At 40.0% G+C, this 14,457-nt stretch overlaps 1 protein-coding gene across 1 annotated transcript in view; it reads left to right on the top strand.

Moving 5' to 3' along the window:
- Positions 1 to 14,457, top strand: part of gldc (glycine dehydrogenase (decarboxylating)) — a 195,755-nt gene that overhangs the window by 53,198 nt on the left and 128,100 nt on the right. Inside the window, exons 6-10 of the mRNA XM_048527590.2 lie at positions 337 to 484; positions 3,058 to 3,254; positions 10,140 to 10,236; positions 13,788 to 13,893; positions 13,974 to 14,113. Coding sequence (XP_048383547.1) covers positions 337 to 484; positions 3,058 to 3,254; positions 10,140 to 10,236; positions 13,788 to 13,893; positions 13,974 to 14,113 — 688 coding nt within the window. The remainder of the gene's footprint in view (positions 1 to 336; positions 485 to 3,057; positions 3,255 to 10,139; positions 10,237 to 13,787; positions 13,894 to 13,973; positions 14,114 to 14,457) is intronic.

The following is a 14,457-nucleotide window of genomic DNA, read 5'->3' as shown; positions in this document are numbered from 1 at the left end:
GCCATGTGCCTCATCCATATCTTGTAGAACTTTTGTGTTTGTTTGTTCCTACTCTCTTTCAGCAATTACTTATTCACTTGCTGTTCTAAGATTTGGATTTCTCAACTGCTTTGTGTTGCTTTGTCCCTCTCCACCTTGAATAATCTCCTTGAAAATAGCTCCTTGATTTCATTTTGAATGCCAGATTTCCTACTTTTGTGGTGGTGTCTGAATGTTTGGCTGAATAATCAGTGGTGCGAGCGTTAGATTATGGATTAAATTGGTCAATGTGCTTGAGAGCAATAAGTCTTTGTAAAGCCACCATGAAAAACTTATTACTTGATTTTTTTTTCCCAGTTACATAGGAGTTACAATAGAGTTGAAGTTACCCCACGAGATGGATTTCAGTAGAAAAGATATCAGTGGTGTGCTGTTCCAGTATCCAGATAGTGATGGAAGAGTTGAAGACTTTTCTGAACTTGTTGACCTCGCACATCAAAATGGAGTGAGTAAAAAAAAATGTCGGGAGCCATTTTGGGGAATAGGCCCTATGGAGTTGAAAATTAGAACAAGAACTGCTGGAGAAACTCAGCAGATCTGGCTGTATCCACAGAGAGAGAAACAGCGTTAAGGTTTTGGATTGACCTTTCATCATCATCAACAATCTGAAATGTTAACTCTCTCTCTTTCCCACAGATGTTGTCAGACCAACTGAGTTTCTGTTGTCCTTTTTGTTCCTTTCCACATTTCCATCAAATGAAGCATTTTATTTATGTATGTTGAATTGGGGTCTGATCTTAGCTGCAGTTTTGATTGAGTGCTGTGATTTAAATATGTTGTCAGGTGCTCAACAGACATATATAGTTTGACATTGGCGGATATCTTAGAAACCTGTAAAGTTCTAACGGGACGAGACAGGGTAAATGCAGGAAGGGTATTCCCAATACAGGTTAGTCCCAGAACGAGGGTTCACAATCTACGGAGATGGGATAAACCATTGAGGGCCGAGATGCAGAGAAGATTCTTTATCAAGAGAACTCACAACCAAAGGAAGTGTTTGAGACCAAAACATTGTATGATTTCAAGATGGAGTTGGATATGGATTTTGAGGTGAAAGGGATCAAAGGATATGTCAGGAGGGGACAGCAGGAATAGGCTATTGAGTTGGATGACCAGCTATGATCATAATGAATGGAAGAATAGGCCCAAAGGGCTGAATGTCCTAATCCTGTTCATATTTTTGAAATTTTTGTGAAAGGTGAAAATAGGTATACCTACTGTTCAATAAACTCGGCAATCTGTTGGCTTGATCACTGTTCAGAAAGTGAATTGAACTGAATTGAAGTGTCAGCCATTAAAATTCACTGCTGCCCCTTTCATGAGTGGTAGCAAGAAATTGAGTTGTTCATTGGCCCCTTAACAATACTGTGGGGAACTTGTGCTCTTTCTGGCTCCTTTACCAGGATGGTATCTTGTGTTAACCAGCCACTAAATTAGCACTGCTATCAATATTGGTCACCCCAAGGCTCTGAATCACTTCATGCACTACTATGGCATCTCCCTGTTAGCTTGACCAGCATGTTGATTCATTCTAGCTAAAAGGCTGTCACTACCTAATAGAGCTTGATAATTCCCTCGGGTTCATTCTGTTGTAGCCTTTGATTAATTAGCCTACACGATTCATTTAGAGCCAGTTTTGTTATTGCATTGCAGATTCGTATGTTTAATACTGAGATCCTTGTGAAAGAAAAATAAGCTTTGTAAATGCAGTCAATAATGCCAAGGTAGAAATTCTCACATCATAAATGATTTATTGACTATTAACGTGGAATTTGAAAAGGAAACAACACATGTTGTTTAACACAGAGATAATGGAGGCAATTGAATTCAATGTTGAAGACAGGTGTAAACTAAAACAGTCATGAAGTATTAGAAAGGTTGTGATGAGTGGGAGCAGCACCAGGAGGTGTAGTTCTTTTGTATCCAAAAAATATTGTTGAAAATGCAGAAGGAGCTTGAAAATCTTATGCCTGAGGCATGATTTGGTTATTTTGATTGCATAAACTCTGCAGAACTTAGAACTGAAGCAAGCCTTATCAAAATATGACAAGAAACATATAATTTCCTGTAATACTGTAATGCCCAAGACTACTGATGAAACTCAAAATAACCCACAAGTGAACCACGGATCATAACTTTTCTACCCATGTTCAGAATAAACTGAATCAGGTGATTGTGTGAACATTATAAACTATTAACCGACAGAACTTAAAAGGATGATCGGAATTCTTCTGCAGTTTGTAATAAACAGCAGATTTCATGAGATTCAGGATCTTAAAAAACATGGGCTACTGAATTATTAACGCATTAATGTTGCTTTTCCAAAATTCACTGGATTCTTGAAAGGTTCCAACAGACTGCAAAGTAGCAAATATAGAACCTTTGCCCAGAGAGAGACAGGAATCTGTAGGCCAGTTAGCTTAATGTTTGTGGTGAGGAAACGTTAGAATCAATCACTAAAGTGATTGCATCTGCGCATTTAAATAATCTCTAGGTAATTCGGAGCGTCAGCTTGGTTTTGACAGAGAAAAAATAACATTTAATCAATTTATCCAGTATCCCCTCTGCAGTCTTAGGCATGGAAAGAATCGTGAGCAGTTGTAACCTGTTAGGCTGTGGTTCAGGTGGGAGTGGAATGAGTAGTGGTGTTTATTAAATGTTGCTACTGACTTTTGTATGTTAGTGAGTCAGTTCGAAAGCAGGGCAAAATAAGGTACAGAAACATAACACAAAGAAAAATGAAAATAACACGAGAGTTGTCATGAAATATCATTCCATTCCATGTCATGTTACGCCAGGCATCGTATAGCTTGATGCTTTCATAGTGACTAGGTGAATCAGTTCCTAATGCACAAAAAACTGTTGATTTGAGCAAATGTTTAATAAATCATGCAAAATGAAAAGATTTTGAAATATAAAAGTAAGTCAGTCGATTTACTTGCCAGTTTCAATGAGTGCCATTTTTTATATGAAAAGTTGTTTTGCACTTCTCACACCTTTTTTTTCTTTGATTTTCAGGCCTTGACGTGTTGTGCAACTGACCTCTTGGCGTTGTGTGTGCTGAGACCTCCTGGAGAGTTTGCAGTCGATATTGTACTTGGTAGCTCACAGCGGTTTGGTGTGCCACTTTCCTACGGAGGACCGCATGCTGCTTTCTTCGCTGTCAAAGGAAACCTTGTAAGACTGATGCCAGGGAGAATGGTTGGGGTTACCAGGTATGTAAATGCATGGCGATATTAGGGGAGTTTGCAATCAGTACCAAATGTACTGTGTTACCTTGAAATCTTGTACTGTTACTTTTATACCTTAATGAGATAGAGATACAGGAGGTAAGCAGTTTCTTCGGCAATCACTCTAGAATATGTGCTTTTGGAGAAATGGTGTGGGGGCTGAACAGCATTTGATAGTGATGCCTTCTCAGTTGTTTAAAGCACAGAGCCACACATGAGAAATAGCCACATTAGTGATACACTAAAGGGCTGTCAACATCCTGAGTCACTTCCTTCAAAAGAACAGCTGGAATAAATGGTTCAGGCAGGCGGGTTAGCAGCAAGTATTATTGGAGCTGCTTTGCTGCTGTGTGAAGACAAATACATTGCCTGCATTCTCCTGACAGCAAACTTACCTATTGGTCATAAGCAATATCCCCACCACCCATGGTCACTGATTTGCAAATAATAACTGCCACATTTGTGAATGAATCTTAATTTAGTGGTGAGGGGGTCATTATGATGCTTGTTCCTCCACAATGTGGAATGTGGCTCGCTCTCCAAGAGCTTTGACAGCCCCTCTATTCTGATCCTGAATTGACATCAATGTGTGCTTGCTAATATTTTGAGAACTTTAGTCAAGTATTGTTTAATTTCTAACTTTAATTTTATAAAATTCATTAATGGAAATGGAACACCAGTGGCAAGATAGTCCATCTGTAATTGCCCAGATGGGTGTGCTGAGCTGTATTCTTGAATCGCTACGGTCTCTGGAGTGTACACACGCTGCTATTAAAGAGTTTGAAGATTTTGCCCCAGGAATGGAGATACAATTCCAAGTCAGATGGTGTGTGGATTGATGGGAAATATGCAGGTTATGGCTTTCTGTGTCAGTTATCGTTGGCCTTTTTAAGGTAGAAGAAATTGTGTTTGAAAAGTGCTTTCATCGGAGCCTCTGATGTTCTGCAGTGCATCTTGTAAGTGGTGCACATGACTGCCTCTCTGCCAGTGATTGAAGGAGTGAATGGAGGGGAGGCAGTGGCCTCATGGTGTTATCACTGGGCTCTTAATCCAGCGATGCAGATAACATTCTGGGAACTCCACGGCAGATGGTGGAATTTGAATTCAGTTAATATCTGAACTTATGAACCTAATGATGACCGTGAATCCATTGTTGATTGTCAGAAAAATCCATCTAGTTACTAATGTCCTTTATGGAAAGAAACTGCCTTTCTTACCAGGTCTGGCCTACATGTGACTCCAGACCCACAGCAATTTGATTGACCCTTAACTGCCCTCTGGGCAAGTAGTGATGGGCAAGAAATGCTGCCTCATCCAGCAAATGAATAAAGAAACAAAGTGTTTGAGGTGATGGTGCCAATTAAGCAGGTGCTTCTGTTTAGATGGTGTTGAGGTTCTTGAGAAAGGGAATTTCAAGAGCTTCCTGAAAACTGAAGAAGCTGATACTGTGAAAGAAAGTTGAATGCTTTGTTTGTCTTCCAGAGGTCATGGTAAAGCATTTATTGTAAAGTAGTGATATTAGCTATCCTTGTGCAAGATGCACATATTTCTCTAGTTTGCATCTTCTCATTTTGCATGATTTATTAAATATTCGCTCAAATCAACAGTTTTTTTTTGCATTAGAAACTGATACACCTAGTCACTATGGGAGATGTCTGGTGTGGACCTTAACTACATCCCTCAAAAATTCCAGATTCAGTTCTCATCTTGGATGAATTAATCTCGATCCCAGTGTTAACAGATGTGTCACACCTCTGCTCAAGACCCTTGAGCAAGAGAGAGGGAATATCACCTGAAAGAACTGTGGATGCGGGAAATTGGAAACAAAAACAGAATTTGCTGGAAAAGCTCATCATTCCTGGCAGTATCTGTGGAGAGAAATCAGTTAACATTTCAGGTCTGTTGAGCCTTCCTCAGAGCTATCATTACCACTGATTTTTTTTTTTATATTCCTCCACAGATGTTGCCAGACCTGCTGAACTCTGCCAGCAATTTCTGTGTTTTTTCATGGGAGGAAATATCAGTCTGGGTTACTAGTTCAGGTGGTTGACATTTAAACATCTGCTGGGTAATGCAAATACGATTTTGGGGCTGAGGCAAAGCTTGGATAGCTTTTCAATTATGAAAAGCAAATGTAGTGCTTTTGCACAGGAATCATTCCTTGTGTTAGCGAACAGGAGAAAGCGAGTTCCAGGATTTCGCATCATATCCAAGTGACCATACCTTCAGCAGGAAGGAAGCAAACTGATCAAAATCCATGTAAATCTGCATGTTTGCTCAAAGGAGCTTGGTGACCTCCTTTTTGTATTGGCCCAAGCGCAGCAGAAACAGTGTTTGATCCGTGTGCAGGTTGAGCATGTGATTTGCTAAGGGAGATAGCTAGACATTGAGAAGGCAAGGAATGGAGGGTGAAGAGGGGTGAGGGCAATGGGGAAGTGTGAAGAGAGCAGCTTTGTTTGTGTTGTTCGGGATGCAACATAGGACCAGGTTTCTTCTCCTGAAGGGGTGTAGATGAGAGTTCTCTCAGCAAAACAGATTTGATTGAAAGTCAGCTGTGATAAGTATGAGGGGTTACGATCTGGATTCCTGCTCAGGTGTGAGGAAGTGGGAAGCAGTGGATACAAATTCCACCTTTAACACAGCATTGACCAAGAGCTCCAACTGCTTAAACCTGCCTGGTTTTATCTGATATCCCCTTCCTCTTCTGCAGCCAATAGTTCTGGTGATAGCAGCCCATTTAGAACATTGCTGAAATGGCTACTCCTGACATATATCAGGCTTCTTAACAATGAGGTTTGTCTTCTGTTTGGAGACTCAGAGTCTAACTTTCGACATCTGGAGATACCACCTTGGGCTGCTTAAAAAATAAGGGCAAAATATTAGCTAGAATCTTTTATGACATTAAAGACATTACATAAATAAAAGTTGTGATAAAACAAAAAAGTGGCTAAAGTAAACGTTGGCCCTTTAGAGGATGAGAAGGGGAACTTAGTTATGGGATATGATGAAATGGCCAAGGCATTGAACAGGTATTTCGTATCAGTCATCACAGGGGACGACACTAATAACATGCCAGTAATTGACGAAGATGGAGGTAGGTGAGTACCTGGAAACAGCCATTATTACGGAAGAGGTAGTGTTGGGCAAGCTAATGGAGCTAAGGATTGATAAGTCTCCTGGACCTGATGGAATGCATCCCAGGGTGCTAAGAGATGGCAGGAGAAATAGCAGGTACACTGACAGTAATTTTCCAGCAGATTGGAAAACAGCAAATGTGACACCACTGTTTAAAAAGGGAGGTAGACAACAGGTGAGGAATTATAGACCAGTTAGATTAACCTCTGTAGTGGGGAAGATGCTTGAATATACTATCAAGGAAGAAATAGTGAGGCCTCTCAATAGAAATTGTCCCGTTGAGCAGACATAGCATGAGTTCATGAAGGGTAGGTCATGCTTGACAAATCTTTGGAATTCTATGAAAACATTATGAGCCAGATCAACAATGGGGACCCAGTGAATGTGGTGTACCTAGATTTCTAAAAGGCGTTCGACAAGGTGCCGCCCAAGAGGCTGATGCATAAGATAAGGATGCATGGCATTAGGGGTAAAGTATTAGCATAGATAGAGGATTGGTTGACTAACAGGAAGCAAAGAGTGGGGATAAATGAGTGCTATTCTGGCTGGCAGTCGGTGACTAGTGGTGTGCGTCAGGGATCGGTGTTGGGACCGCAATTATTTACAATTTATATCGATGATTTGGAGTTGGGGGGCCATGTGTAGGGTGTCAAAGTTTGCAGATGACAGTAAGATGAGTGGCAGAGCAAATTGTGCGGAGGACTGTGAAACTTTGCAGAGGAACATAGATACATTGAGTGAGTGGGCGAAGGTCTGGCAGATGGAATACAAGGTAAATAGATGTGAAGTCATACATTTTGGTAGGCGTAATAGTAAAAGGGATTATTATTTGAATGGTAAAAAGTTGCAGCATGCTGATATGCAGAGGGACCTGGGTGTTCTTGTGCATGAATCACAGAAGGTTGGCCTGCAGGTACAAGTAATTAGGAAGGCAAATGAAGTTTTGCCCTTCATTGCTTAAAGGGATTGAGTTTAAAAGCAGAGAGCTTATGTCGCAGCTGTACGAGGTGCTGGTGAGGCCACACCTGGAGTACTGTGTGCAGTTTTGGTCTCCTTACTTGAGAAAGGATGTCCTGGAACTGGAGGAGATACAGAGGAGGTTCAATAGGTTGATTCCAGATTTGAGCGGGTTGGGTAATGAGGAGAGACTACGTAGGTTGGGATTATATTCATTGGAATTCAGAAGATTGAGGGGGGATCTTACAGAAACATATAAAATTATGAAGGGAATAGAGAAGATAGAAGTAGAGAGGATGTTCCCACTGGCAGGTGAAGCTAGAACAAGAGGGCATAGCCTCAAGATTAGAGGATGCAGATTTAGGACTGAATTGAGAAGGAACTTCTTCACTCAAAGGGTTGTTAATTTATGGAATTCCTTGTCCAGTGAAGTAGTTGACACTACTTCAGTAAACGTTTTTCAAGCTAAGGTAGATTTTTTGAACAAAAAGGGAATTAAGGCATACAGTGAGAGCCCGGGTAAGTGGATTTGAGTCCACAAATAGATCAGCCATGATCTTATTGAATGGCAGAGCAGGCTCGAGGGGCAGGATGGCCTACTCCTGCTCCTAGTTCTTATGATCTAATAGGAGTTGGTGTGTACAGCTCCCAATTGTCCAGAGGATGATTTTGTTTCTATTCATAACTAAGGTGGGAACCTTAGTTGTGAGCTTATCACTATCAGAAAAATGCAAGCTTCCTGTTGGTAGATGGCTTCTCATCAAGCTGTTCAGAGATGTTACTACATATCTCTGAAGGTGGTGTCACTTAAACCCAGGTTTCCTTGCTCAGAGGTAGGCACACTACTATTGCACTCCATGAACACCCCCAGCTTCCTGTTTGTATTAGACGTCAAGACAATACCTTTAAATTATACACTTGAGAGAAGTTGTGCATGATCTAAAAAGTCATAGCAATGGTCTGAAATTTGCTAGGTAACCAGTGGATTGAAAATGCAACATGTTGTATTAGTAGCACGTTATCTTTGGCTCCTGCAGATTTCTGAAAATAATTTTTCAAATATTTATTGTCTGAAGAAAGTAGTAATACAGGAAAGGGGATCAGGAGTAGGTCATTCAGATCCTCAAGCTTGTTACTCTGTTGAGCTGGATCATGGCTGATCTTCCAACTCTATTCTACTTTTTGGCTGTATCTTGATACCCCTTAATGTCTTTATTGTCCAGAAATCTATTGATATCTATCTGTCTTGAATATTCTCAATGACTTGAACTTTCACAGCTGTCAGGAAGAAAGAATTTTTAAGATTCAATACTGTAGTTGTATTTTTCATCCAAATGAGTGGCTTGCTAAGTCAGTTCAAATGGCATTTGAAGAGTCAACGACATTGCTGTGTGTCTGGAGTCACGTACAGGCCAGAATGCATGAAAATGAGAGATTAGTGAACAAGATGGGTTTACTCCTCTACCTCCCAAACTTTGGTAATGGTCATCATTAGATTCGCAACTCCTCCAAATTTTAATTGGATTCCCAGTACAGTCCCCAGAACGTAGCTGAGTTTAAAGATTAATAGTTCAATGATAACACCACTTGGTTATTATCATTCCCATTAGCAGCCCGTGATCAATTGGACCGTGGATTTCTTGCACTTTGAATGAAATAAGGTTAAATCTCAGAACTGTGAACTGCAAATAAATTTGTTTTCCATAAGATACCATTGAATGATTGCATGCAGTGAAGAGCTGGAATAATTATGATTTCAGCTGAGACAACCTGCAGTTTCCTTTTGGGAGGAAAATACCCTTTGTTATCTACAAAAGATTACTTGGCCATTCAGAACTTAGTTTTTCTAACAAGAGACTCAAATTTGAAACTTCTTGTTTTGTGCTCAACAGCACGGGGATACATGGGATTGTAGCCCCACCAATCAGCATAGTCTTCTCCTGCTGTATAAATTTCTGTTCCCTTTTTAACTTTGGTTTCTTGCATTGTCAGTCCTGTTGAATGCAAGACAAGGCAATTTGACCTTGTATCTCTTTTAGCAATATTTATATCATCTACCTTCAATTAACTACCAACGTCACAATTTCACCATACAAGCCTATTCTAATGATTTAGATTTTCACCTTTATTTCTGTATCACAGGGTCATGTTTAGTGGCTTGCCCCCTCCCTACTGTAAGTGTGAAAATACTTTTGTATTTGTGCATTAATTACCAGTTAAGCTCACTTCAACTTAGGGTAGATACTTAAGGAACCAATTTATATCATAGGAATGCCACAAAAATTCCAGTGCAGAAAGGAAACAATGAAAATTAACTTTTAAAAATCATTTTCCTGCATTTTTTGGCTATTTTTCTCCTCTAAACCAATCTTTTCCCCCCCACTCTTTATTTTGCTTTTTGTACCTGATTTGACTCTAATTTACCCTATTTTCCTCTTTCCTCTGTTTCTTTCTCAATCCTTAAATCTCATTGGTTAAGGAAATAGGTTGTTGATCCAATCGTTCACCAAGGTCTCAGATGTCCTGTTGCCGTTATCATCTCGCACTTCCAGCAGTTTATGATGCAGAAAATCTTCAAGCTGAAGGGTGAGGAAGACAATCTAACAAATGGGAGCATATTGCAGCACGTTCTGGGCCAATACATTGTTAAATACCTTGTCCAGGTTGACATGGACTGTACGATCTGACTTGAGCAACCAAAAAGACAGTAAAGATGTAGTAACTGGAATATTTCTGCTCCAGGGTTATTTTCTGGCTGTTTTGATTTGTATTATTCAGGGATGCTACAGGAAAGGAGGTGTATCGTCTTGCGCTACAAACGAGAGAACAACATATCAGGAGGGATAAAGCTACCAGCAACATTTGCACAGCTCAGGTAACACCAATAGCATCAGTCCTTTCATGACAAATTGGCTAATAGCATTGAAAAAAGATTGACTGGCAATTTGCATTTTCAAATGTAAAAATAAGCCTACAATTTATCCGAGGATTATTTTTGTTCATCATCCAACTCTAGGAATGTAAAGAAATGAATGCCGGTTGTACAGTTATGAATAAATATTCTGAATTATCAATATAATGCTATGAGTCTTTGGAATTTCTTTCCTCAAATGGCAGTGAATGCAGAATCCTTAAATATTTTTAGGGCAGTGGTACATCGATTTTTGATTCCGAAGAGGATGAAAGTCTTATTGGGGGTTATTGACATGAAAGTAGAATTGAGGTTAAAATCAGATCAGTCATGATCTTATTGAATGGCAAAGCAGGTGCAAGGGCCTAGTGGCCTACTGTTGTTCCTTGTTTGCATGGAGTCAGTCATTCAGCAAGGAAACGGATCTTTCAGCCCAACCAGTCCATGCCGACCATGTTCCCAAATTGAACTAGTTCCCATCTGCTTGCATTTGGCCCATATCCCTCCAAGCCTTTCCTTTTATTGAACTTAGCTAAATGCCTTCTAAACATGGTAGCTGTACCTGCATCCACCACTTTTTCTGGCAGTTCGCTTCACATGAACCGCTGTCTTTCTCTATGTAAAAACGTTGCCCCTCATGTCCTTTTCAAAATCGTTTTCTTCTTACCCTCAAAATAGGCCACCTAGATTTGAACTCCTCCCCCACCCACCCTATGTAAAAGACTCTTGCTATTACCTTATCTATACCCCTCATGATTTTGTAAACCTCAATAAGGTTACCCCTCACCCTCCTATTTGAACCAGTCTTTCCAGTCTGTTTTTATGTATCAAACCCTCCATTTCTGGCAACATCCTGGTAAGTATTTTCTGAACCCTCCCCAGTTTAACAATGTCCTTCGTGCAACAGGGTGACCAAAACTGTATACTGTACTCCAGAAGAGGGCTGGCTGACATTTTTTTCTTCCTTTAACATCCTATACAACCTCAATATGACATCCCAACTCCTATACTCAGAAGTATAAGCAATGAAGGCAAGTGTGCTAAACACCTTCTTAACTACCCTGTCTATCTGTGGCACAAATTTCAAAGAATTATGTACATGAACCCCTAGCTCTGTCTTTTCCACAACATTACCTGAAAAGTATTTGCCTAAAGATCATTGGATTCTCAAAGACAAAAAATATTTGACAAGCATCTCTGCTAGGATGCATAATTTATGCATAATAATGAAATGTAATCAATTTATGTATGAACAAGAAACAACGGGCGGCACGGTGGCTCACTGGTTAGCACTGCAGCCTCACAGCACCAGCGACCCAGGTTCCATTCCAGCCTCGGGTACCTGTCTGTGTGGAGTTTGCACATTCTCCTTGTGTCTGCCTGCGTTCCCTCTGGGTGCTCTGATTTCCTCCCACAGTCCAAAGATGTGCAGGCTAGGTGGATTGGCTATGCTAAATTGTCCATAGTGTTCAGGGATGTGTGAGTTACAGGTGGATGGGTCTGGGTGGTGATGTTCCAAGGGGCAGTGTGGACTTGTTGGGCCAAAGGGCCTGTTTCCACACTGTAGGGAATCTAATCTAATCTAATCTAATTACCCAAGGCCCTACCATTAATTGTATAAGTCCTGCCCTTGTTTGTATTTTTGTGTGTACTCACTGCGCCCTCCACAGAATTTTGAAAGGTGTGTTTGCTGTACACATGAAATATATAACAATGTTTCTGTTACATAACGTTATCTACTTTAAAGTAGCTCAGAATGCGATTTAGCTTGGACAGATAATGAAAAGAAACATTTGATTGAAAGCTCTACATGCATGACAAACAAGAGTAAGTGTATTTGCAGTTTGTGGGACACGCTATTCCATGAAGTGGGACCAGTCATCAATTTAATATATGACATAATCTGGGTTTTAATCCAATATCAATTGCAATGCTGCCAAATCATTGAACACAGTGAAGTTTTTAAAATTATACTAGTCGGTACAAATCTGCATTTACATGTTCTCCTAGTGAAGTAGAGTTGCCTGCCATTGCTCACTGAATCAAAGATTATATTATTAAGAAAAGAAATGAGGAACTGGGAGGAAAAAAATGGACTTCTTCACTGAAAGAATTTCAAAGTGGAGCATCACTATCTATAGAGTTTTGAGATAAGGGAATGTTTCCTGTAACAAAGTGAGATTTAAAAGTTAATCAAATTGATTACTGGGTGATTTGTTGTGATTTTTATAATGCAATGAAAAAGCTTCACTTGGAGAGCCCATAATGTCTTGTGAACACATCCCCCTCCCAGTACACAGGTAAGTGGAGGGCATAAATGGTTGAGGATTGTCTTTTCCTTCAGGCATACCTGAAACCAGGATGACCCCTTCACTGACCCTGAACCTGCATGTGGAGAGAGAAACAGGCTCAATGTTCTGAGTCCAGTACGACTCTTGTCCGTAAATTCCTCACTGTTTTTCTTGACTAACTCAAGGTTGTAAATAAAACACATTTCTACGAACACCTTTACATGCTTTTACGTTTTTGAAATCTGAGAACAAAATTCAAAACTCGTGCTTTGTTTTCTTTCTAATGTTTCAAAACAGCTAATTGGTGTTAATTTCAAAGTTTGTGCTGCTTGTAAACTTTTTTTGATTCACAAATGAGGCAGAGCTGCAAACATCTTGTCCTAACATTCTTAGTAAGATTGCTCGTCTTGCCATGAGAACACAGTTCTGGGTGATTTTTTGGGTAGGCCTTTATTTGAATGTCAGCATTTAATGCCAGTCATAAATCTTCAGGATAGTTAGAGAGTATGATTGTGAGTAAAAGGATATCAAATATTATATGACATCATTACCAGTATACAGTAGCATAGTGAATAACCAAAGATATAACTTTCCACAGTAGTTGCAGCCCTGAAGGAGCAGGCCTTTCAGCACATTATGTCTGCACCAGTTTAGGTCCCACAAAGTCAGCCTGAGAATTTCAAGTCAACAGAGCATTCTGTGACTAATCTCTTTTTAGCAACAGCATTTCCTTAAATATCCATTCGATATGAATCCGTCCTTCCAATCCTGATCCTTTTATCTCTCATCGCCCCAACTCCGTCTTCCATCTCAGTTCTTCTTCCCGTGCCATCCCCTTCCCCAAACACCCCACTGTTACCCTGCTTCCTGGCATGGTTGCAAAAAAATGCATGCCTTTATGCAAAAAAATGCATGCCTTTACTCTCTGTCCCTGCCATGGATTTGAGCTAGCAAAGTTTACGAATTGCATAGCAATATTCATAGATAAAGGCTAAAGTCAGACACACCAGGAATCTGGAGTGTGCACATGAAATCAATGGATTTTGTTTTGAATGGAAATCTTTAGAATGTAAAATTATGTAAGATTCCGCATATTTTTTATATCGGGTTTGTAATTTCAGATATTTGCGATTGGATTGTGTAACAGATTTTCTGACAAAACAAATATTTTAGTTTGCTATTTATCTTGAGGTATCTTTTCCGAATTGATCCTTCTAATTGCAGGCACTTTTGGCCAACATGGCCGCAATGTTTGCTATTTATCATGGCCCAAATGGACTGAAACACATAGCAAAGCGAGTGCACAACGCTACTTTAATTTTAGCTGAAGGTGAGACTTGTTAATCACTGTAAAATTTGGTTTTTTGTTTGTCAGCAAAAGCAGTTCTGACTGAATCTGTTTTTAATCAGGTTTAAAACGTGCTGGCCATCAGGTACAGCATGAATTATTTTTTGACACATTGAAGATCCGCTGTGGTATGACTACCGAAGAGATCGTACAGAGGGCCGCCCAGCAACAGATTAACCTTCGAGGATACGGTAACTGTATGGTGAGTTAACGTTGGATAATTTTAAACCAAGCCTTCTGGAATTTAGATATGGTGCCTTGCCTATAAAAGGACATGCGTTGATTTCTGGCAATGAGTTAGTAGGTTTCAAGACACCACTGTCCGGCTAAAATGTAGCTCAGATGTCCACAACATGCATTAAATGTTCACTCACGGTGGTTCTTCCTGGGACAATCAGTTGTATAAATATTCATCTCTGCATATATATATTCACTAACTCCTGCACTCACTCGCACTTCTCTATCTTTTTCTTTCTCTCTTTGTCTCTTCTCTCTGAATCTCCTTTTCTCTCTCCCTTCTCTGGGTGTAGCTATCTCATTTTACTT

The sequence above is a fragment of the Stegostoma tigrinum genome, chromosome 3, assembly GCF_030684315.1.
Source record: "Stegostoma tigrinum isolate sSteTig4 chromosome 3, sSteTig4.hap1, whole genome shotgun sequence".
In the NCBI taxonomy this organism is placed as follows: domain Eukaryota; kingdom Metazoa; phylum Chordata; class Chondrichthyes; order Orectolobiformes; family Stegostomatidae; genus Stegostoma; species Stegostoma tigrinum.
The sequence above is the reverse complement of the archived record's forward strand: the minus strand, read 5'-3'. Positions and strand labels throughout refer to the sequence as shown.